Source organism: Elephas maximus, chromosome 23 (assembly GCF_024166365.1).
Source record: "Elephas maximus indicus isolate mEleMax1 chromosome 23, mEleMax1 primary haplotype, whole genome shotgun sequence".
NCBI lineage: Eukaryota > Metazoa > Chordata > Mammalia > Proboscidea > Elephantidae > Elephas > Elephas maximus.
Genome location: NC_064841.1, coordinates 28,597,838 through 28,623,500, shown reverse-complemented (window position 1 = coordinate 28,623,500; position 25,663 = coordinate 28,597,838). Strand labels below are relative to the sequence as shown.

General features: G+C 41.5%; 1 protein-coding gene across 1 annotated transcript; it reads left to right on the top strand.

The window, feature by feature from the left end:
- Nucleotides 1–10,311: 10,311 nt before the first annotated feature.
- TMEM212 (transmembrane protein 212) lies at nt 10,312–24,565 on the top strand. The gene is made up of 4 exons (XM_049867483.1): nt 10,312–10,911; nt 20,381–20,440; nt 21,427–21,750; nt 23,107–24,565. Exons 1-4 carry the CDS (start codon nt 10,753–10,755, stop codon nt 23,176–23,178), a joined length of 615 nt encoding a protein of 204 aa, XP_049723440.1. The 5' UTR covers nt 10,312–10,752; the 3' UTR covers nt 23,179–24,565.
- The last annotated feature ends 1,098 nt before the right edge of the window (nt 24,566–25,663 follow it).

Below are 25,663 nucleotides of genomic sequence, written 5' to 3'. Positions count from 1 at the left end.
ATGGAGCATTACATATAGTTAGAGTACCGTCTAACAGCTGGGTGCGCTAACCTGGGAGATCTTCCTTGAATTTCAGCGCGGATTTTTACATTTCAGTGCAGATTTTTATGGTCAGGGCCTGGAGAGGTTTGAAACCAATTGCCTTTGAGCTTTCTCCAACTCATAGCGATTCCGTGGGTGTCGGAGTAGAACTGTGCGCCCTAGGGTTTTCAGTGTCTGATTTTTGGAAGTAGATCACCAGGCCTTTCTTCCAAACATCCAACCATTCATTTAGCAGCTGAGCACATTAACTGTTTGCACCACTCAGGGCCTCCTTGAGAGATTTAAGGTGTTAAATCCTTCTAAGTGAAGGCCTGAAGAGCTAGCTTCCACATCAAAATTGTTTAGATAGACTAGTGATTGTGATAAGCAGTGGTCTAATAAATTCATTCACTGACTCATTGATTTGTTCATTCATTCACAATATTTCCTGAGCATCTACCATGTGCCAGGCATCGTTAGTGTCTCTGGGATGCAGCAGTGAACAAAACAACGTCTTGCCTTCATGGAGATTCCATTCTAGCTGGGACTGTTTCAAATAAGTCAAGAGTTATCAAAAGTAAAGACAGGCAGTGGAATCACTTGGTGTCACTAGGGCAGCGTGGGGTGCAGACTCCACCAGGTGACACTGTCAGGGGAGGTAACATCAAAATGACTGTGTATAAAATTTGTGTACAGAGTTTCACCAAAAATTTATTATTTTTTATAAAAATATCCCTGTAGTTAGTTATAAGCACAAAAACATTTTCGTAAGCCCACCTTACGTGTATCAATATACCCACAAGGCTAAAATTCTGTGCTAATTTACTTTTTGAACTTTCTAGTGTGCTCTGGTCAGAGCTGTCATTATTACCCAATAACAATGACATTTAGAATCACTTGGTTTCATCTGTGCATGCTCATGTACCCGCTGTTGTTTTGGTTGCCGTTTTTATAGTTGCTGATTTTGTGAAATTTTCTGGTGTTTTAGCTACAATATTGTGGTAGTTAGTATTTGTGAATCTATATCAATAACTTTTTTGAGAATGAAGTAGTAATTAAAGGAAAGGAAGGAGTGATATATGGGAATTATGATTTACGAGTAACGACAGTACCAAAACATTACTAAGGATTCTGTGTGGTCTGGTATGGGAAGAGGTCCATGGGGTGGGAGAGGGTGATAACTTGAGTTACCCCACTGGGTGATCCAACCCTAGTGACACCACTGAAGTCAAGTAATAATATGGCCATGAGGAGCAATAAAGATAAAGGCATGGAGAGAGAGGATGAAGAGGCAAAGTCATTGGGATGGGCCCTTTGAGCAGAGATCCAGAAGGGGGGAAAAAAAAGCCATGCCATAGAGTTGATCCTGACTCACAGCAACCCCATAGGACAGAGTAGAACTGCCCTGTAGAGTTTCCAGGAAGCACCTGGTGGATTCAAACTGCTGACCTTTTGGTTAGCAGCTGTAGCTCTTAACCACTACGCCACCAGTGTTTCCTCCAGATGAAAGGAGAGAGTGAAACAAAAGGACAAATATTGTATAAGACCACTACTGTAAATACTCATGAAAAGGTTTACACACAAAAAGAAACAATCTTTGATTATTACGAGGGAGGGGAGGGGTGGGGATAGAAAAACACTAAAAAGACAGTACAAAAAAAAAACCAAACTCACTGCTGTCGAGTCGACTCCCACTCATAGTGACCCTACAGGACAGAGTAGAACTGCCCCATAGAGTTTCCAAGGAGCGCCTGGCGGATTTGAACTGCCACCTTTCGGTTAGCAGCTGTAGCACTTAACCACTATGCCACCAGGGTTTCCAAATAGACAATAGGTAAGTGGTTTGCTTTGCTGAAGGGTAAGACAGTCACAATATTGGGGAAGCCAGCAGAACTTGCACAAGGCAAGGTCATGGAAGCTCCATAAATACATCTAAACTCCCTGAGGGACTGAGTTGCTGGGCTGAGAGCTGTGGGGACCATGGTCTCAGGGAACATCTAGCTCAATTGGCATAACATAGTTTATAAAGAAAAGGTTCCAAGTTCTACTTTGGTGATTAGCATCTGGGGTCTTAAAAGCCTGTGAGCAGCCATCTAGGATATTCCACTGGTCTCCTTTGGGAGCAAGGAATAATGAAGAAAACTAAAGATACAAGTGAAAAATTAGTCCAAAAGACTAATGGACCACATCTATCATGGCCCCCACCAGACTGAGTCCAGTACAACTAGATGGTGCCCAGCTACCACCACTGACTTCTCTGACGGGGATCACAACAGGGATTCCCAGAGAGAGCTGGAGAAAAATGTAGAACAAAATTCTAACTCAAAAAGAAAGGCCAGACTTGCTGGCCTGACAGAGACTGGAGAAACTCTGAGAGTATGATCCCTGGACGCCCTTTCAACTCAGTAATGAACTCACTCCTGAGGTTCCCCCTTCAGCCAAAGATTAGACAGGCCCCTAAAACAAAACAAGGCTAGTGAGCAGGGACTAGAAGGCAGGAGGGAACAGGAAAGCTGGTAATAGGAAACCCAAGGTTGAGAAGGGAGAAGGTCGACATGTCATGGGGTTGTTAACCAATGTCACAAAACAATATGTGTATTAGGTGTTTAATGAGAAACTAGTTTGCTCTGTAAGCTTTCATCTAAAGTACAATTTAAAAAATTAAAAAAAGAAAGGAGGGAGTGAAAAAAAATTTTTGTACCACTCTTAGCTCACATTGCTTTCCTATATATGTTAAAATATATAGAAAATTGAGGCTTTTGATGTTTTAAGTGTTGATTGAAAAACACAACGAAAAGATTTTGTTTCTTGGTCAGTCAGAAACCAGCTCAGAGAGGTTAACCCCACCTAGTCACTCTTGGCCAATGGATGAGGATCCCAAAGAAGATTTGCCTTTGAGTTTTCAGTGGGGACCAAGTTTTCAGCAAACTCTCATCTCTTTCTCCCTTGCATTTAAGCCATAAACTCCATGCCTACAATTGTTACCAGTTCCCTCCCAGCTTTTCATCTCTTTTCAAGAATTTGGGAAAGAAGAGTGATTTGGTTTTATGTTCCTTCATTCCTTGGCCTCTGCTGTACTTGTTGATAAGTTTTAATTATTTTATAACACAGCCACCAGGAGCCAGGCTGGGTTCACCAATTTGTTACTCACAGGTGGTTAACTATTCAGCTGGTAGATGCTGGCTCCCAGTTACTGCCTATTGTGTCACCCAAGAATCAAATTTGAGGCCTCCTTAGAGGAAATTTAGGTGAGATCTTTCAAGCAACAAGTCACAGTCTGCTGTGCTTATTAGGTACCCTTTGCTTCTACCAGACAGATGAGAAAACTGGTCCCTGCCTTCAATGAGATCATATCCTAGCTGATAAAGATACTTTGTTGTTGTTAGTTGCCGTCAAGTCAGCCCCCAACTCATGGCAACCCCTTGGACAATGGAAGGAAATGCTGTCCGCTCCTGTGCCATCCTCATGATCAGCTGAGAATCAGGCCATTGTGATCCACAAGGTAAATCACCAGGCCTTTCTTCCAAAGCCAATTGCCTTGGAGTCAGTTCCAACTCATGGAGACTTCATGTGTGTCAGAGTAGAGCTGTGCTCCATAGAATTTTTCAGTGGCTAGTATTTTGGAAGTAGATCACCAGGCTTTCTTCCAAGGCATCTCTGGATGGCCTTGAACCTCCAGCATTTCAGTGAGCAGACAAGTGCAATAATGTTTTGCACCACCAAGGGACTCTAGGCAATTTAGCCACTTAGGTACTTTACCTTCTTTGAGATTTATTTTAAGTCATGGAATCTTAGAGCAGTCATTGAAATTACACAGTCCAGTACCCATATTTTAGTGAGAAGGATCCCAAGATTACAAGAGGTTTTGACTTACTCAACGACATACAACCTTGGTCTCTTTCTACTGCACCAGGCTGCTCCTCATCCTATTTCATTTGTTTTAGTCCATGTTCCCTCAAGTAGCTACTGAGGAACATTGCATACACCAACCATTCCTGTGCGTGTCCACATTAAGGGCAAGAGCCCACACCAGAAGTATGGAAAACTTCACAGCAATGCTCTAGATAGGAATTTTGGGGCCTTTATATCAATGCACAGAAACAAAACTTTGGTTTATAGCTCTCTTGTTTGGTCTAATCCAAAGAAAGAAATAGCAAGGAATCTTTTTATTTAGTTGTTTTTTTATAACTAGGAGTAGAATCCACAATTCTGAAAATGTCTTCCTTTGTGCATATTCAGCATCATCCTCATTCCTATTATGCCTCTGGTTTAAGCAGAGCCATGCTTTGGCATGCTTCGTGGTTCAATTTTCAGATCTACATATATTTTAAAAAGACATAAACCAAAAAACCAAACCCAGTGCTGTCAAGTCGATTCCGACTCATAGCGACCCTATAGCACAGAGTAGACCTGCCCCATAGAGTTTCCAAGGAGCTCCTGGCAGATTCGAACTGCCTACCCTTTGGTTAGCAGCCATAGCACTTAACCACTACGCCACCGGGGTTTCCATATACTAATCTAGTGGAGAAAAAAATAAAATTTACAAGCTTTGAAGTCAAGCATTCCTAGATTCGAAACCAGCATTTGCTTCTCATTAGTTGTATCATCTCAATTATTTAATACCTCAATTTCCTCATCTGTAAAATGGGAATAATCATGATTCCTGCAGAGGGCTTTAGCAGCACACCCCACCATCCTCCACCTCCTTTGCCTTTTACATGGGTATACCCATTAACCCATTTCTGTCGAGTAGATTCCTACTCATAGCGACCCTATAGGACAGAGTAGAACTGCCCCATGGGGTTTCCAAGGGGTGCCTGGTGGATTCGAACCGCCAACCTTTTGGTTAACAGCCATAGCTCTTAATCACTATGCCACCAGGGTTTCCTTACATGGGCCTAATTGGACCAAAAAGTGTGCTTAGGTTCTCACTTATCAATTTGGTTCTTTCCTTTTTCAAAAATGCCAAGAAAAGAAACTAAATGAAGTTATACATTTTCTACATAAGAGGATTTAAAGCAATTTTATAAACAGTCATGATCTAAGAACATTTCAGAATGCTTCGAGCTTTTTCTTCTCTTTCTGCTTTTTTACCCCCCTTTCCTCTATTTCCCTTTTGTCCTCCCTACAAACACCTTTTGTAAAATGTACATGAACAGACCATAGCTTCCATCACTCCTCTGTCCCTGAGTCAACTCCGTCCAGACCCAGGCTTTGGGCCTGTGAGTGACGCAAGCAGCTGTTTTTGGCTTCAGGAATGTTTTCCTCTATGTTCTGACTTCTTTCTTGTTGTCCTCCTTTCCTCTCCATCTATTCTCCACCTCTCTTCCCCAGACACTCCCACAGTCTCTCTCTTCCTGTTTTCTTAGTTTCTTCCCCTCTCCTTGGTGGCCAGGCACCAGTTAATCACAGCCTCAGTCACGATCACATTCTCTCTGTCGCCCCTCTATCTCCATGATAAAACAAGATAGGAGCGGCCTTTCAAAAAGGCAGACAATCTCCCAGGTAGCCTGGAGGAAGCAGCCTGGCGTGGACAAGCAGCCTGGTGTGGACAAGTCTGCCAACAAGAATATTTCACTGCAGCTGCAAGGCCTGGGATAGCATACCGACAGCTAGCGGCTTAGGTCTACTGGTGACACACAAGTTGTTTTGCTTTGCAAAATCATGGGAAAATTCTGATAAACACCAGATGATTTCAAAGCCCATCTGAGGGTCGGATATGCAAAAGGCAGATAGAATCCGAATTAGGTAAGTACAAGCTGATGCACAAATCTCTGCTTAGGTTCAAACATCTCACAGATTGGAAAGCTTTCAATCTGACAATTCCCAGTTAGGAATGATAAAAATTGTACTTGGAGCTCCTTAAACCCTATTGTGAGAAGAGGGGGTTAACTGGAATTTTGAAGTAGAATCAATCGTAAAAAGCAGAGGGAGGTGTGTATTATTAACGAGCATAGGAAAAGTTTTAAATCCAGTCAAGAAATTGGAATATTTGGAAAGACACATAGTATACAAAAAATACCCATTGTTGCGTCAGCATGGGTGGTGCGCTTTCTCAGTATAGCCTAGAGCAGCTGCTCCATCACTCCTCTTCAAGGGAGACCTGGTTCTGCCGGGTGCTGGAGTGGGGCAGAGTAGTTCTCAGCTTGCCTTGAATCCCTGCTGCATGACCTACCCCCCTATTCGTCAACATCATCAAGGATTATTGAGCTGCCTGTGTGCTGAAAAAAAGTAGGCCTTTTGTTTTTTGCAGAGGCTAAAACTAAATATTTTTTTCTTTTGTTCTCCCACCTTTTAATTTATAATTTTCAAACTTACAGAAAAGTTTAAAGAACTCATAAAGAATATTAGTTGCACCTTGTTTCACCAATAGGACGTTCTCTGCCACTATCACATCATTTCTGTTGTTGCTGTTAGCTGCTGCTGCCAAGTTGGCTCCTAGTCACGGTGACTTCATGCACAATGCTGTCCATAGGATTTTCATTGACTGATTTTATAAGTAGACCATCGAGACTTTCTTTTCCAGTCCATCTTAGTCTAGAAGCTCTGCTGAAACCTGTTCAGCATCATAGCAACACGCAAGCCCCCACTGACGGGAGGGTGATAGCTCCACATGAGGTGCATTGGCTGGGAATCAAACCCCGGTCTCCCACATGGAAGGAGAGGATTCTACCACTGAACTCCCACTGTCCTCAGATAACATCATTTGTACTTCCAAAATACTTAACATTGACACACAAGTATTACCTAATACAAACTCCATATTTAAATTTCTCCAGCTATTCCGGTAGCCATTTTGTTTTCTGTCATGGTGTTGACTGTTTCGAAGAGCCCAGGCTAGGGCTTTGTAAAATGTGCCCATAATCTGAATTTGTCTTTTTCTTTGTGATTAAATTCAGGCTAAACATTTTTGACAAAAATCCTACATGGTTGATACATGGTCCTCATACTTTAGGAGGCAATGATGTCAGTTTGTCCTGTTATTGGTGATGTAAAGTTTAATCACTTGGTTAAGGTGATGACTGCTGTATTTCTTCATAGTAAGGGTACCCTTTTCTATTTTAATGATTTTTTCCTCTTATCCAATGGTTTTAGCATCCACTGATGATCCTTGCCTGAGTCGATTACTGCACTGGTATTAGCACAAAGTGTTAATATTCTAATTCTTTCATTCTTTTTACATATATCAGATGGAAGCTTCAATATTAAACCCAGGTCTTTCTGATGCCAAGGCTCATATTCTTTCCATCACATAAACTACCTTTCTAATATGTAAGCAAATGAAGTCTGACGGTACTACAAAAATAAAGAATTTTAATTTTATCTTTTCTTTGGAGCTCCATTTAATATTATCTTAGCAAAAATCGACCTCTTCTGTAGCTTTGAAACCTACTTTAAAAAAGCCTCCGTAATACTCAAGAAGAATCAATGCATTTGAATTGTGGTGTTGGCAAAGAATATTGAATATACCATGGATTTCCAGAAGAATGAGCAAATCAGTCTTCGAAGAAATACAAGCAGAATGCTCCTTAGAAGCAAGGATGGTGAGACTTTGGCTCGCTTACCTTGGACACGTCATCAGGAAAGACCAATTACTAGAAAAGGACATCATGGTTGGTAAAGGAGAGGGTCAGCAAAAGCCACGGAAACCCTCAATGAGATGGATTGACAAAATAGCACAATGATGAACTCGAACATACCAATGGTCATGAAGATGGCACAGGACTGGGCAACAGTTCATTCTGTTTTACATGAATAAGGTCACCATGAGTCAGAGCCAACACAATGGAAACGAACAACAACAGCATCGCAAAAAGAGCTGTTATTTCTCAGGTTCGTATATAAAGGGAAATATTTGAAAGAGGTAAAGAATGACCGCGTCAGCCTTCCTCTGTCAGCTACCCTTCCCTCCACATCACTGGCATTAGCCCACCTCTTTAGGCGTCCAAGTTAAATTTTCTTTTGCTTTTTTTTTGGCCAGATATTGGGAGGAGAGGAGCAGTTTTGGCATTAAAATGTCACTTTCCTTTTTAGGGTTTTGTTTGTTTGTGTTAAGTGGTGAGGCTGGATTGAAGAGTTTGGTAGAACTTACAACATTCTTCCCTGAGCCAAGATATTGGGATCCTCCCGGTGGAAGAGAAGATGGGGTCTGCAAAGAACCTGGACTCCACCACCTCTGAGACTCACAGACCCACCTTTCAGTGACTTAGTGCCAAATGAGAGTGCTAGAAGGGCAGGGGCCCCGTGAGCCTGCGCTGCAGCAAGGACACTGGGAACACAGACGGGCAGAGCCAAGAGGAAGCAGGCACAGGAGCAGAGTCACACTTGCTGTTCTTCCCAGGGCTGCTCTCTCTGAAAGTATTGCTTTAATGAAATGAGCCTGGAAATATTCCTGCAGGACTAGCTTGCAGCAGGCTGCTGGGATTCACTCTTTTGGACTTAGTATAGCCGGGAGACACAGAGAGAGAAATCCCTGGTTCTACCTGCCCCTTCTCCTTGTCAGATTAAATGGCAACAACTCTTTTAATCACTAATAAAATCAGGTTTGTAAGTCACTCTGGCAGAGTCAGGGTTAGCCTGTCTGTGTTACAAGCACTTACAAAGCCTCCCAAAATTAAAACAAAAAATATTCTCTTTGTTTGCCATCTTTGTACTGTTTAACACGAGGATTTCAACAGTCTCTATTTTCCAAACATGCAAACAGGAGAGAGTGATCTGACCCACAGAATATTGACATACCATGTAGCTATAACCTTGAGATAAAAAGTGAAGAAAAAGTCAAAACAGCTCAAAGCAAACACTAACACAAGTCTTCCCTCAGCCCAGATCCCTGCCCCCTGGAGCAAAGGCACCAGCTAGCATTCGCACCACTGGCCCACACTTGTGTGGATCCCCAGGGCCAGGGCCCAAACTCGTCACTGGAAAGTCTGATATATTCATTAATTGAGTGATTCCACAAATGTTTGTTAAGCATCTTCTGTGTGCCAGACATGGTTCTAGGAATGGAAATATGTTAGACTCGCAAGCTTTTTGCCCTTCTGGGACTTATCTAATGATGTTAGAAAAAGATCAAAGAATATGCGCCCCCCCTCCCCCCAGTGTTGAGAGGAGATGGGAAAAAACAGCTGTACCAGAAAAGGCTGAGCTGGTTTCCTGGTTTCTCTATATCCAAAAATGGAACTGCTTTCAACATCTGGGTCACACTGTGGAATGGCCAATAAAGACAGAAAGGCAAAGAACCAAGGAGAAGCTTCCCTCCCCATCTTGCATCTGAGGGTCTTTTGGAAATTCTTACCAACTTGATCAAGACAAGCCAAAACATTATCTTATAAGTATAAAAATATTTACAAGGTGATGGATAAAAGAAATAATAATGATATCCCCTGCGGAAAGAATTCCAAAGCTGACATATCCTAGTGTAATAACAGGTAAGTTACTGCGCACCTTTGCTCCATTGAGCTCAATACTAAGCATTTTATGAGTATTAGCTTACTGAATCTTCTCAACCAACCACCTGGTAAGAGAAACACTAATTTTATTTCCATTTCCCATATGAAGAAACAGACCTGGAAAAATGAAGTAACTTGCCCTTGCCCCCAAGGACACAAACCTAGTAGATAACAGAACCCTAGCTCTGTCAGACTTCAAAGTCCATGTCCTAAACCACTACACTTTCTTCCATAAAATTATTTGTCATCATTTTATTGAAGGGAAAAAAAAGATGTTAATATTGAATGGAAAAATTATTCAAGTAGCTTCAAAGATTGTTCTGTGTTTTCAAGATTTTATCTTGGAAAAGGACATTCAAACATGTCGTATCAGTCAAAAGCAAACACTCCACTTTCTCAAATGCATGAGAAATCAAGAAATGCACTTTTGCAGTTATTTAAAATGTACAGAAGCCCCAACATCTAAAATTACAATTATGATTCAGGAATGAACAGAGATCAGTATTTTATTCAGCCAGTAAATTATTCCTCAACATTTGTTTTATTTTACAACGGTATAAATTTCCATCTCTGCACTTTACTTGATATCTGAATTAATAATAAAAATAACTAAGGTGAAGCCTGTTTAGAAAAAAAAACACAGAACTCCATAATGGAGCTTGTGGCTGTTTGGGGATGAAGCCATATCAAAAATCATTATCCAAAAATTCAAAAAGACTTACAGTAGAATTAAACTTTGGAGAATTGACGGAGTTGGGGGGGGGTTGGATTTTGCTTTAAATCATTGAAATTAAAGTAAAAGTGATTAGAGTGCTTATTTTTACTTTGCTTTATGGGAAATTGTGCTGGGAATGTGGATGTATTGTGCACAAAGGATGTTTGTTGGCATTATGCTACAACCACCAGGCAGGTTGAGTTGAGAAACAATTAGCTCAGTCAGCAAACGTTTGAATCTGATTAAGCCAGGAAGTGGTTACTCCCAGGAATAGGCAGATGAAGGGAATGAAGGTGGTGACTCCAAAACAAGGAATGATTTTTTTTTTTCTCTCTCTCTGAAATAAACTAGTACTAGATTTTATTGTGTCAAATATATGGCAAGGATTAATTTATTACAGTTTATTACCTTTGAGGAAACAAATGGGATCATGTTTCCAAGTAAGTCAACAGTCCACACGTGTCATGGCTACCATCTCCAAGAAATCTCTGTTTATTGAGGCCATCATATCCTTATGTTTTTGTTACAAAGCATCTTTGACACGAAGGACTCAAGCAAAAGAGGAAAATGAAGGGCCTATACCAGGCTGCCGGCCAGACTCTCGTTACTCTGGGCAGTCTCAGTGTGTTCTCTGGAGTCATGGCTTTCTTCCCCGTCTTTTCTTACAAGCTTTGGTTCACAGGATGGAGCGTTCAGATTGCTTGTCCCATCTGGAATGGAGCTTTGGTAGGAAAATATTTCACTGCATATATTGAGAAAGGGAAGGGAGGAAGACAAAGAAGGATGGAGGAAAGGAGGACAGAAAGGAGGGAAAACAGGATATGATGTTCTTTTTGAATTATCCAACAATTTAAGAAGTCAAAATTCTACGGAAAATCAGAATTCACCTTGTTGTCATTGTTAGGTACTGTTGAGTCAATTCTGACTCATAGCAACCCATGTGAGAGAGAACTGCCCCGTAGGGTTTTCTTGGCTGTAATATTTATGGGAGAAGATTGCCAGGTCTTTCTCCTTCAGAGAGGCTGTGTAATTTTGAACCGCCAACCTTTCGGTTAGCAGCTGAGGGCTTAAGCATTTGTACAACCAGGGCCCCTTGAATTCACCTTAAAAAAGAAAAAAAAAACAAACCGGTTGCCATTGAGTTGATTCGAAGTCCTAGTGACCTTATAGGACAAAGTAGAACCACCCCCACAGTTTCTAAGGAGTGGCTGGTGAATTCGAACTGCCAACCTTTTGTTGCCAGCCGAATGCGAATTAACCTTAGAAGATGGATTTCTATTTGTTGCATTTTAAATATAGGATATTTCTTAATATTGTTTTATCATATATAAAAACCCAGTGCCATCGAGTCAGTTCCGACTCGTAGCAACCCCAAAGGACAGAGTAGAGCTGCCCCATAGAGTTTCCAAGGAGCACCTGGCGAATATGAACTGCCGACCTACTGTAATCAAATAGGAGCCCTGGTGGCATAGTGGTTAAGAGCTCAGCTGCTAACCAAAAGGTCAGCAGTTCAAATCCACAGCTGCTCCTTGGAAACCGTATGGGGCAGTTCTCTGTCCCATACGATCACTGTAAGTAGGAATCGACTCAACGGCAATGGGTTTGGCTTGTTTTTCTGGGATAATCAAAGAAGGAACTCTAGTGGTGCAAACAGTTAAGCACTCAGCGGCTAACTAAAAGGTTTGTGGTTTGAACACTCAGAGGCACCTTGGAAGACAGGTCTGGTGATCTGCTTCCAAAAGGTCACAGCCTTGAAAACTCTATGAGATATAGCACTACTCTGCACACATGAGGTAGCCAGGAGTCAGAACTGACTCAATGGAAACTAACAACAACAACAGCATGCAACAAAAGTTACACAAAACAACACCTATCCTTGTATTTTCTATTTAATTTTTTTAATTCTGTTTTCACAACAGACCCAAAGTATTACGGTCCAACCCTTCATTCCTTTCTTGTAACTCTCTGTATATCCTGCAGATTCTGTCATTATACACTGACACCTGTGAGAGCCAGAGCTCCCCGGGACTATCTTGTTTTTCTGGGTCCCACAAGTTTTCCGCCTTTGACAGGGTGCAGTGTTACTACTTTTCTATAGCTCTCTATTAGTGGGAAATATTTGACTTTTCCTTCTCTGGCAGGTTTCGGCCTTACACAGGTTCTGGCTTTCACAGGTTTTACTATACATTTAACGGATGTCGGTGATTTGATTAGAGGCTCAGATTATTCAACTGAGGCTTGTTCTAGGCCAAACATCCGTTTTGCCAATTAGGTCCAGGGAAATGATATGACAGGTCTTGAACACATAGCTAGTTGGTGGATAATTGATTTCAGGAGTGGCAACATCAGGAAGTGCAGAGAGCTAGCGTTTGGGGAGGTGGATCTGTGCTCAAGTTTTGTCTTTGATGTTCTTCAATGTGGTCAGTCAGGAGCTGGACCCTTAGTCACCCAGTTCCTTATTGCCTTTAGTTTTAAAGTGGGGACCGTCTTAGTCATCTAGTCCTGCCATAACAGAAATACCACAAGTGGATGGCTTTAATAAAGAGAAATTTATTTTCTCACAGTCTAGTAGGCTAAAAGTCCAGATTCAGGGCATCAGCTCAAGGGGAAGGCTTTCTCTCTCTGTCAGCTCTGGAGGAATGTCGGAAGGTCCTTCTCATCAATCTTCCCTTGGGCTAGAAGCTTTTCCATGCAGGAACCTCTGGTCCAAAGGACATGCTCTGCTGCTGATGCTTCTTTCTTGGTGGTATGAAGTCCCCCCTCTATGCTTACTTCCCTTTCCTTTTATCTCTTGTAAGACAAAAGGTGGTGTAGGCCATACCCAAGGCAAACTCCCTTTACATTGGATCAGGGATGTGACCTTAGTAAGGACCTTACAATCCCATGTGAATCCTCTTTAACCTAAAATTACAATCACAAAATGGAGGACAACCACACAATACTGGGAATCATGGCCTAACGAAGATGACACATATTTTGGGGGGACAAAATTCAATCCATGACAGGGACATTTATAGTTAAAGAAAGCCCAAGTAAAACTGTGTAACCCCAAGATGCTTGGTGAGAATAAACACAATTTGAACCAAGCTTGCATAATAAAAAGTTTTGCCAGTTTTGAGGCATTACACAAAGGCTGGTTAGTAACACGTCTTTCATTTGTGCCCTATTTGCTGTCCAGTCCCTTTGTTCCTAGACCTTACCACCTGCCTCACTTTCCCATCCCATTCCCTGATGGCCTCCTGAATTCCCCATCCTGTTAGCTCCTGGACCTCATCCTCTACCATTCTTCCCTTAGCTCATTTTTCTTCTGTCACACTGGCCTCCTTGCCAACTCTGAAACATACCAAGCTGTGTTTCTGCCTCAGGCCTTTGCACTGCCATTCATTCTTCCGGAAGCCTCTTCCTATCCAAGGCTCACTTCCTAACTTCCTTCAGTTCTCTGATCACATGTCACTTTCTCACCGAGGCCTTCTCTCACTGCCCTATTTAAAATTGCAACTTCCCCAAGCCCCTCCATCCACTGATATTCCCAGTCTCTCATGCCCTTGCTTTATTTTTCTCCCATAGCCTTTATTACTTTCTAAGATACTATATAATTTATTCATTTATCATTTGTTTGTCCCTTGTAAAAAAAAAAAACCCAGTGCTGTTGAGTCGATTCCGACTCATAGCGACCCTATAGGACAGAGTAGAACTGACGCATAGAGTTTCCAAGGAGCACCTGGCGGGTTTAAACTGACGACCGTTTGGTTACCAGCTGTAATACTTAACCACTACACCACCAGGGTTTCCTTGTACCCTCTACCACCACCAAATGTACATTGCACAGGGCAGAAATACTTTTTTCTATTTACTACTGTGTCTCCAGTACCTAGAACAGCGAGTCACATGCTAGGTGTTCAATAAATATTGTTGGATGAGTGAACAAGCCCCATGCTCTCCATTCTAGTGGTACAGAATTCCTTATAGAGTTAAAACTCTGATTGGGTTGCAAGGACTTAAAGGTCAAGCCGATATTTATACTAAAGCAAGAACACGTCCTCATGAGAAGGAAAGCAAAGAAAAATGCTCACTCTTTCAATAATGTCTATATTTGGAACAACCTGATATACGTATATTTTTTTTTCCTGGTGAACCACAGCTCCATCTGATCAGGGTCAGCTTCAAAAGGTCTCTGACTCATTCCACAACCTTTCTTGTCAATCACTTCTTAACTTTTCTCCAAAAAAATGTGTCTTCCTCCGGTAGAAAGATAATTTGTATGTTTCAATCATATTGACATTTCCTTTTGCTAATGATTCAATATCCCTTCTGAGACTTCTAAAAGGTAGATTTTTACATGTGATACCATGCTTTGTATTTGTTCGGTGCCTTTCATTTAAGACTTCGTAAATTCTTCGCAAAATTGGTCCTTAGACTCTCCTAACTTCCTTCTGACAACCACATGACAAGCAGTTTTCCTGGAATTTCTGAGCCAGGTTATTTAAAGACATCAGCTGCTGCAAAGTATGCTGTGAGGAGATCATACTGTCTTAAGGACTCAGGTCCGGCTCAATCCTGGAAAACCTGACTTGCAGATCAAGCTCTGATCAAGAGGCTGAATTGCAGGAAGTTTAAATGCAGGAACTGAAGCCTGGAGGGTCCAGGTGCCTGGCCGATGACAGCAGAAGCACTGCACCCAAAACCCTGTTTGGAGACAGGAACTTGGGAGAAAGGTCAGGGCTAGACTTACCCATGCAGGCCTCAATTTCTCCATCTGTTAGAGAAGCACCTAGTTGACCGGATTGTTCAAGTCTCTTCTGGCTTTAACAGCCTGTGTTTTCCAACCACCCAGTGGTCAACTCAGGAGTCCCTGGGTGGCACAAATGGTTAAGAGCTCAACTACTAATCGGAAGATTGGCAGTTTGAACCCAGCCAGAAGCACTGTGGAAGAAAGCCTGGCAACCTGCTCCCAAGAGGACACAGCCCTGAAAATTCTATGGACCGCAGTTGTACTCTGCAATACGTGAGGCCACCATGAGTTGGAATTGATAGTAACTGGTTTGGTGGTTTTTTTCGGTTTTTTAATGGTTGGTTCCACCACCTGCCTGTCAGTTTGTCGTACTGTGTTGTCTTGTGTGTTGCTGTGATGCTAGAAGCTATGCCACCAGTATTTCAAATACCAGCAGAGTCACCCATGGTGGACAGATTTCAGTGCAGCTTCCAGACTAAGATAGACTAGAAGGAAAAAGCTCTGGCAATCTACTTCTGAAAAACAGCCAATGAAAACCTTATGGATCACAACAGAACATTGCTCAACTTGCTTGCTTTGGACACATCATCAAGAGGAATCAATCACTTGAGGAGGACATCATACTTGGTGAAGTAGAGGGCCAGCGAGGGAGAGGGGACTGACACAATAGCTGCAATGGTAGACATGAACATGCCAGCAACCTTGAGGATGGTGCAGGACCGAGCAACATTTTGTTCTGCTGTACATAAGGTCATCATGAGTTGGAGTGGACTCAACGACATCTATCTATCTGTCTGCCTATCTGTGCATCTAATGATCAATTTTTTACCAAGACATCCTAAGCTTATTTAAGCTCAGCTTGTCCAAAAATAATCATCTTATCCCCAAAACCAATACTTTCTTCTCCTGACTTCCCTGTCATTGTCTTACACACCCAGCTGCAAACCCTGAGTGATTTTTGGCTCAATTCTTTCTTCTAAGCCAGTGCTTCTCACACTTTAAAGTGTATGTGAATCACCCAGGGATCTTATTAAAATGCTGACTGATTCAGTAGGTCCGGGGTAGGGCCTGAGATTCTGCCTTTCTAACAAGCTCCCAAGGGGTGTCGAAGCTGCTGGCCCTAGGATTGCACTTTGGATAGCAATGCCCTAAGCCACCTCACCCCCCTGCCCTCTAGCATCCCATCATACCCAATCAGTTGCCAGGTAGCTCCTATTTTTCCGGTGATGCATCTCTCTATGTGTCCATTCCTCTCTGTCACTGTGCAGCCCTCTCAGCCCTTTGCCCCTTACCACTCCCCACCTCGCACCCAAATTTTGTCTCTAGGTAACTTTGATAACCAAACTGTGGGAATCTACCCACTAGTAGGTCATAAAATCAATCTATTGGATAGCTGGCTACCAGCATTTACAAAAATAATTAAATAAAATAGAAAATATTAGAATGCATCATGCATAATATGAGTATTATTTTGGTTGTATATAAAAATGCATATAACTTAGGCCATGATGCAAAATGTATTCCTTACTGTAGGTAGAGGCTAAAAAAAGTCTGAAGGCCAGGGTCCTGCATAGACCTCTAGGACTTACCTTTTCCAATTCAGCATGCACATGGCAACCAGGCTCATCTTTCTCAATCTCTGTTATCGTTCAGGTTAGCTCCTTTCTCAAAAACCTTTTGTGTTTCTTCATTTTCCCCAATGTCCAGACCCATTAGCCTGCACCTTGAGGCCCCCATCATCCTGGTGTTACATGGTCTTCAAGGTTATTTCCTACTCCTCTTTGACAAGAACCATCCTCTAGCCTGTCTCCGTCCTCGCTGGCTCCCACGCGTGACCTTGCACATGCTGCTTCCTCTGCCTGGACTGCCTTCCCTCTGCCATGTCCTTTTGAAATCACACCCATCCTTCAACTCTACTTCCAATCCTGTTTCCCTCAGGATGCCTTTGTCAGTTATCATTCTCCCTGGAGGTCATATCTTGTCACTGAGCTCGCCTCCCATAAAAATCACTCACTCTTCTAGCCTTATTTTGTGGACATTCTTGTATGTGCATTATTTTCACATCTGAACTGTAAACTCCGTTGAGAGTTGGAACCATTATTTGTACAATTGGCTCACAATTGCTCAAGGTATTTAACCTCTGTGTGCCTCAGGGAGCCCTAGTGGTGTGCAGTTAAGTGTTCGGCAGCTAACCAAAACATCAGCAGTTCGACTCCAGCAGCCACTCCTGCTGCTGGAGATCCCTAGCGGGGCAGTTCTGCCGTGCCCTGTAGAGTCCCTATGCGTCAGAATTGACTCGATGGCAACAGGTTTATGTGCCTCGGATTCTTCGTCTATTAAGTGGGACAATATCTACATCAGAGGGTCATTATAGGTGTTAAACGAGTTAACATGTATAAAGTGCTTTGTGTACTGCCTGGCATGTAGTAAAAAAAAAAAAATTTTTCTTAAGCACTCAGTAAATGTTAACTTTTATTATTTTATCTGCACGGTGCCTATTGCATCTGGTGTTCATAGCAGACCCACAATAGATGCTTGTAAGTGAATAAATTAATTACTATGATTGATTAATATGAGCCCTCTAAGTTTCTATTTCTGTTGTGACAGCTGCCCACTTCCTTCAATTCATCTGTTTCTGGGAATCATGTCCTTTACTTAGATTTAGTGGGAAAGTTCAAAATCACCACGCAAAAAAGCATTAGCCGCAAATGTTGCAAAACTGAAGCCACGGTCCTGGCACTGCACACAGAGCAGGTCAACAGTGTGTGGAGAAGAGCCGAGGGAGCAGAGTGCAGGCCTATGCCTTTCTCTTTCACTACACACTGTTAAGTCCCCCCCCCCCCCCCGCCACAACTCAGCTTCTCACAGCTCGGCTGCCCTATTTTTCCAAACATTATACCCTCTGACACTCCCCTCTCACATTTTCTTTTCCCACTTGACTTGCCTTCTCTGCCCTCCAGTCATATTTTTATTCTTTTCTCCCTCCCTATCTAAAAATAAATTTAAAAACACAAAACAAAAAGACGTGAAAAGTTGAAAGCAGGAAAATAAACAGACACTTATATACCATCGTTCATAGCAGCACTAATCACAGTAGTCAAGAGGTAGAAACAACCTAAATGCCCATCAACAAGATGTGGATAAACAAAATGTGGGATGTGCATACAATGGAATATTGCTGAGCCATAAAGAGAAATGAAGTCCTGATACATGCTATGACATGGATGAACCTTGAAAACATCATGCTGAGCAACATAAGTCAATCACAAAAGGACAAATATTGTGTGATCCCACTTCTATAAAATAGGCAAATGTACAGACACCAAAGTTTATCGGTGGTTACCAAGGGTTGGTGAGAGGGAAGAAGAGAGAGTCATTGCTTACGGGGCACTGAGCTTCTCTTAAGGGTAGCGGGGTAATTTGGAAATGAAGAGTGGTAATGGTTGCACAACAGGCCGAATATAGTAAATGTCACTGAACTGTACGTAAAAAATGTTGAATTGACAAATGTTTTGTTATATGTAATTTTACCACAGTGAAGCAATTTTTAAAAAAGAAAGATAGGAAGAAAGGGAAGAAGGTTATGACTCTTGGGGGGAAAGTACTCCATGCATGCTCTATCTCCACTGCACGGTGGGGTGCCAGAAAAGATGAAGATGCTCAGCTCTGGAGCCCTCATTCGCAGGTGGCTTTGACAAGTTACTGAACTGCATTCATGTTCCAGCTTACTCCATGAAAGATCTTTTTCAAAGTTGTGTGTAAACAAAACAAAATTCAAGCTGGCAGCTACCACAAAAATAACAGGCAACTGCCACTCTACAGCATTTTCCAACTTTTGGAAGGAAAGGTACAGCTCCTGCCAAAGTAGTTAAGGCAACCTGGAATCCAAGCATCTGATAATGGCAGCCATCTCCTTGGAGTTACACCAGCAGAGGAGCATCAGCTTCCTCTCCTTTGCTTTTTTCTTGCCTCAGTTTTTCTCTCTGATTAACCACCTATGTTTTCTTTTTTTTATGAGTGACGTGTAAATTGAGGGCTTTGCCTCTGAAAGTACAGACAGGCCCAGGCTTACGCCACAGCATTGGTGTTAAAATTGCTCTTAATAACTTCCCTGTTTTGCTGTAGTATTTATGCTGAACCTCCATAGGGTTCCTTGGAAACTTTCCTCTTGCAGAATCAAGCCAGGAACCTCTTTCGACTACAGATGGTTCTGTTTTTGTCCATGGGAGTTGTATGGCATGGCAATGCCAAGTCTGGAATTTCAGGCTCAGTTACATGAGAAGTTTTGTGTGAGTGTATATGCGTGTGTATTTTTTTCCTCCCTCTCAAATTCTCTAAATCCAACATTCAAAATAAAATATGCCAGGAAAATGAAAAGCTAGGTTTCAAAACAATAAATATGCCAAACATAGAGCTACAAAAACAGAATACCACAAAACTATATTTGTAAAAGCTCTGATGTTTTCCCTCCTTAAATTTGTTGATACTGTGATACTGTACAGACAGCCATGCTTATTCCTCTGTCAGAAACCTAAATTGTACTATTTTTAGACCTGTCCACATTCTATATCTTATTCTAAGTGCCTCTCTTCCTAGTTTTCTCTCTCAGCCTCAAGACATTCCTTGACTAAGAACGAATGATTTAAGAATCGAGAATAAGCAAGTTCCAGGCTCCATGACCACAAAGTTCTCCTTCATCATACCTGGTGTTGAATCAAAGATGAGCCCAGAGGTTTTTTTTTTTTTAACATTGTCTATTGTTCCATCCTGCTGACCCCATTTCTTCCTTTGTTTAGCTATTTCTATTCTGTGCTTTGGGCCTTTTTCCTTCAACAGGGGCTATAAAGAAAAACTCTCCTTTGAAAAGTCAGACACCACTTCACCCAGAACAGTAAATTCCACATCATGAATTCATTGTAATGATAATCTTTGTTACTGGAGAAACAAGGATGGTGTATTTGTACTCTACCAGCAGGCTGAGGCTGCAGAATCTCAAAAGAAAGCAAATGGTAAAAGATAATGCCACTGCTGGGGTGGCTTCAGAGTCCTGTGACAGGTTTCCATTTTGGTTCTTCCCTTGTGCAATTTTAACAACTGGTGAGAGAGAGGAACAATAGACAATTGATCCAAAAAAAACACCACATATGGTAAGGGTTATAAAGCCAGGCTTCCATTTTGCTGATACCTTACAGCAGTGGCGATTATAATCATGATGGCAAATGCAACACACAGAATCCAAACACGAGCTTGTATGAATTTTGTCTTGTGACGCTGATGGCTTATTTTCCTCATTGTAATTAGAGTTTCTTCCATGGATGAGGAGGAGATCAGGGTCATAAATCCATTTAGCCATTTGCTGTTTCTTCTAGTTCATGATAAAATTGTCAAACTGTAGGAGAGATTGAACTCTATCTGGAAGTACGTTCTATCATGGAGGTTATGTTTCCATTTTTCCCCCCACAGGCCATCACGGCTGGTGTACTTCTAATACTGGCTCACAGGGAGTGGACCCAGAGATACCTGGTAAATATATAGACATCTAGTAGGAAGGTAGAGTGGATTCGGAGGTCAAATAACTATTAGTTCAGATGCATCAGAAAAAAATAAAATAAAAACATGAGTTCCAATTATAATTGAACTATTTTTAATTGATGCCTTACTATGTTGGATTTCAGTAATCAACTAAAGTTTTAATGGAATATCTTTTATCTGATTCCTGCTGCAAACATTTTCTACAAGTTCCTATGGTTACTGCATTTGGTGAAGACAATGTTAGTGCTACAGCATAAAAAAAAAAAAAAATTTTTTTTTTTCTGTAATCATTTTGAAGGATCTATAAGCTCCTCTGCTTTTAAAAATGTATCCTCAAGTTTTAACTCCTAAATTTGGGGTCTCCTTCCAATTTCCTTGTTACCTCTCCCTCCCCAAAAGGACAAAAAGTCTATAATGTGTTTTGGCAGTATCGAGTCAGGTAACCTATGATACAGAAAGGCTACCTTATCTGGTTATAGGTTTTCTTCCTATGGCTCATGTAGTGCTTCTCAAACTTTAACATGTGTGTGAATCACCTGGGGATCTGGTTAAATGCAGATTCTAATTCAGTAGTTCTGAGTGAGGCCTGAGATTCTGCACTTCTAACCAGCTTCCAGGGGACCACACCCTGAGAAGCAAAGCCCCAGAAGAGGGCAGAGATACTGTTACTCATCTTTTTTTTTTTTTTCCAACATAGTTCTTCTACCCATGACAAAAGATAAATAAAAAAGATAAACAGATGTTGTTAAATGGAATTGATTGCCTTCTTGTCCCTGTTGACTGTCCGGTTTTTCTCCTTTTGTGTGTACCAGAGGGGAGATACAGGAGCTAAAGGGAAGGTTGTAACCCATTTCTCCTTTATTTCCCAGTAGGAGAGGCTAATATCCGGCATATCTTTCTTTCTTCATATTTTTAGGAAGCTTTTGTAATATATATATAGTTCTGAAAGTAACAATTTGTTTCTGCTTTATTTTTAGTGGGAAGCCAGTTTCATCTTTGTGATTCTCAGCATGATGGGATGCCCAATTCATTTTGCAGTAGCCTTGGAATCTGCTCTCCTTGGCCCATATTGCTTCTACTCGTTTTCAGGGATTGCGGGGACCAACTACCTTGGTTATGCAGTGGCCTTTCCGTTTCCATATGCAAAGTTCCCATCAGTCTGCGTGGACCCACCATGCTATGAAGAGTACCACTTAACGCTTCAAGTCCTTGACCTGTGCCTGAGCTTCGCCATGCTCTGTGCCTCCTTGACAGCGCTTGCCAAGCTTTCTTCAAGAATTATCTGGAATGGAGACATAAATGTAAGTGTCATGAAAGGGGGAATCAGTGAATTGTCCTGAATGCTAAAATGGAAGGTATGGTATATTAATACTTTACCTTTCTCTTGTACTTACCAGTGTATCCTATATAACCATGCTAGCCAGTGCCTGGTACATAGTAGGTGCTCAACAATTGTTTTTGAATGAATGAACGGAAGCATGGTGATGTGATAACTAAAGATATGGCTGTGGGTAGCACTAGTCAATTTGTATCACAACCTACGATTTAAAAAATTACTGATAGAGACAAATATTAAGAGTTTTCTGTGTAAAGGCAGTATCTTTAATATTTTTAATATTAGTCAAATACGGATATCTTAATTTAGCTGATAGCCCATGAATTCAGAAAGGTATACATACTCTTTGGCTAGAAAAGATGTAGAGTAAATTCTCCCACTATTTCTGCTCCTACCCCGGCAGAGAGGCTGATGTATCCCAACATCAAGTTTAGCTTCCTAATGTTTTCCAAGAGGGCTAATAATAAATAATACTAATGATATGATAATAATATAGATATATATTGAGTGCTTCTTTTATGTCTATTTACTTCCCCATTTTATGGATGGTAAACTAAGGCTAAAGAGTTTGTATAACTTGCTAAAGGTCACACAGCTAATAAGCAGTAGGGCCATATTGAGAACTCAGAGCTGTTGTTCTTAACCCTCTCAGGACCGAAGGTATAGCAGTAGGGCCATATTGAGAACTCAGAGCTGTTGTTCTTAACCCTCTCAGGACCGAAGGTATATATAGCTACCACTTACTTTTTGTACTTCTGGGGTTCATTGAGAAGCCTCTGGCCCATTGACAGTATGTGCTGCCAGCAGGCAGGGCCCTATACAATAGTATGAAATGGAAAAAACAGGAGTATGTTGCAAATTACTGCTTTTACAGGGTATCGTATGCAGTGGTGCTGAATCATTGAATTTTGGTAGGAAAACCATGAATTTTGAAAAATTTTATTTGGTATACATATGTACCTCTAGGGTAGAATTTGTGTTCATGAGGGGTATACATATATACCTCTGGACTCCAAGGGTACAATTTGTGGCATGAGACATAAAACAAAAACCATATTACCTACCAAAACTTCAGGCACACTTAATGATTCAGCATACTTTCCATTACTGAAAACACATAGTATGAGCAAAAAATTAAAAAAAAAAATCGGGTGGCGCATTAATAAGGCCAAGTTCATCCTGACCCTTCCTGATACGCACTTTGTAACACCTCCCCCTTTGCCGAACCCTTAAGATGCGGGGCTCTGGCCTCCAGAAGGATTGGAACGGGGTCACTGAGTGAAGAGTACGAGTGACTTTTGATTCCATGTTCCTATGGCAGGTTCTGGGGCACTTTGTTGGGGGCTGCACAGCCTCCCTCTGGAAAGAGATACTTCCCACTGCAAATTCTTAGACTTGGCTTTATGATTCAGGTTAGTGTCATATTGGGGTCTGGTGGATGTGGGTGATATTAACCAGTTTTTTTTTTTTTTTTTCCAATTTGATACTGTATACCTTGAACATCAAAGCTGAAGACTAACTTTCAGCATTCTTGATACCTTTTGTGGTCAATCCTGTCCTCTTCAACTTCCGTATAAGTCTGTGCATTCTTTGGGAAAGAGTGGATTTTACCAAGAAGGCCTGCTGAGAGTTCAGAACATATAAAAATTACCTCCTCCACTGTACTGCCAGGGAGTCTGGAAGTTCAGCATTTGAGATTCCTCCCTTGCAGTGAAGGCTGCACCCTTCCTAGAGCCCTTTGTTAAAAGGAACACATGCCTAGGAGAGTCACACATTGAAGTGTTGGCCATCGTGGCACCTCAGCATGGATAGTTAACAGGCCATCTGACTGCCACCTTAGGCATGATACCTCAGTGTCCAGATTTAACGTGTAATGGCGGGCAGAGAGAAAAGAAGGAAAAAAATATATGCAGAGGCACGTAAGCCAGTTTCACGGGGCCCAATAGTAAAGCCACGTAAAAGTAGAGTGTTTGGGGAGAGAGAAAATGAATTAAAAACAGAGTTAAGGTGGGTTCAAGGGCAAAGTGCTCCAACTTCAGAGTTTCACCTTTGCCATCCTGCTTAAGACACGCCTTCTTCAGGCCTGAGTTCTAGCCAGGTATGGGGCCAACACAACTTTAACACATTTCTCAAAGTGGACCAATGCTGTCAGGGTCACCCAGGGTTCTTGTTAAGATTTCTGGATCCAATCCAAGACTTACTACATCAGAAACTCTGGGGTTGGAGGCAGAGAATACACATTTTTAATACATGCCCAAGAGATTCTGATGGCCAATCAAGTTTAAGATCATTACTTTATTCAAAGATTCTCTTAGCATCACTTCTGGATGGCCTCATTTTCCCCATCTGCTTAAAATGCAGCCTGAGTTTCGGTGAGAGTTCTAGATCAATTTAATAAGCAGCATTTCCTTAGTGAGTGTTTTTAGATGACTTGACACCACTTAATCCATAATGGCAGCAGATCATGTTTCATTAGCAAGAAAGAATATTTGACATAATGGGATATGATGTTTTGTGTTAATAAATGCACCACTGCCCCAGCCCACCAGGGGCCTATGCAGCCCGAGGAAAGCCTTTGTTACCATGTAGGAACCTCAGCTATACTAAAACCCACCGCCGTCACTTTCAGCAGTGAAATACACATATTATTTACCAAAATCTCAGAAAACACACAACTTTCTTAGGAAAAGTAGATCAACTGTCGGGATACAGAATTCTACATAGTAGATTCTACACTTTACGAATCCACATACAGTTGTATGGCTAGATTTCCCACATGCTGATAGTGTTAACCAATGTGTTAAACATTTTATTAAAAACTGTAATAACATTGGCAAGTATGCTTTTAATTCATACCTCTTGTTTCATGGATAAACAAAATTCTGATAATATTTTTCAAAGCTGCTCTTTTAAGTCTCTGACTGAAATTTAAACCTCTCTTATGTAAATATAGTACATAACAGGAAATTCGAGAGCCATAAAATTTTGTAAAAAAAAAGAAAAAAAGCGATGGTTTGAAAGAAGATTTGGGAAAACTGTAGTCAAAGAACAAAATGAATTATTATTTTTAAGCTCCATCTATAACGGTCAATATTATGAGGAAAAATATTCACTTGTAAGAGTTTTTTCTAATGAGTTCCAAGACATGTTTTCAAATATGATTCAAGCACCCCCAGGAGGAATCCCCCCATCCATTATTCTTCCTCCCTGTGCCTTCTAGGTGTAATAGAATTGAGGTCATGTTGCTCAAGGTTAGGCAGTGGTGTGTGAATTGACAGTCAGTGGGTACCCAACCAAACCACAGGGAGAAGTGCTTGAAAGAGGCATGGTGGGTCTGATGACTTTGATAAACACACAATAGGCATGTGTGGGCCCTTCCCACTCTCAGCGCCTCACAGGAAAAGGCTGAGAAAAAAATACAGAGCTCCCTGCTTGCGAGGCTCAGTAGAACGCCCTGAAGAGACAGACACTGCCGACTTCGAGACTTGGAGCAGGGAAAAAACACGCAAAAACACAGAATTTGAGTCGGGAAACTAAAATGCAAAACAACCATAGCCGGAATTGTCTACATTCTTGGTCCAGTAAGTAATAAAGTGATGGGAAAGGAAAGAATTGGGACGCCAGACGCTCTGCAGCTGTCCCCTGCAGCTACCCTGCCCCTCCCCCGTGGAATGGAATGATTCCGTTTGTTTTCCTTTCATTATTCATTGTGTGTGTGTGTGTGTGTGTGTGTGTGTGTTAATGAAAGGGGAAAGAAAATATTTTCCCCCTTGTCATGTGATATAGTGTTTTGTTTTTTTCTCTCTCAATGAAAGGAGAAAAAAAAATTTTTTCCCCATAAAAGATATAGGGAAACCCCTTACATGCTATTCAAAAAC

Excerpts from the sequence above, each read along its gene's own strand:
- TMEM212 (XM_049867483.1), top strand. The coding sequence starts at position 10,753 with ATGAAGGGCCTATACCAGGCTGCCGGCCAGACTCTCGTTACTCTGGGC. Across the intron at positions 20,441-21,426 it reads AGTGGACCCAGAGATACCTG|TGGGAAGCCAGTTTCATCTT; the intron begins GTAAATATATAG and ends CTTTATTTTTAG. Across the intron at positions 21,751-23,106 it reads TCTGGAATGGAGACATAAAT|GTTCTGGGGCACTTTGTTGG; the intron begins GTAAGTGTCATG and ends TTCCTATGGCAG.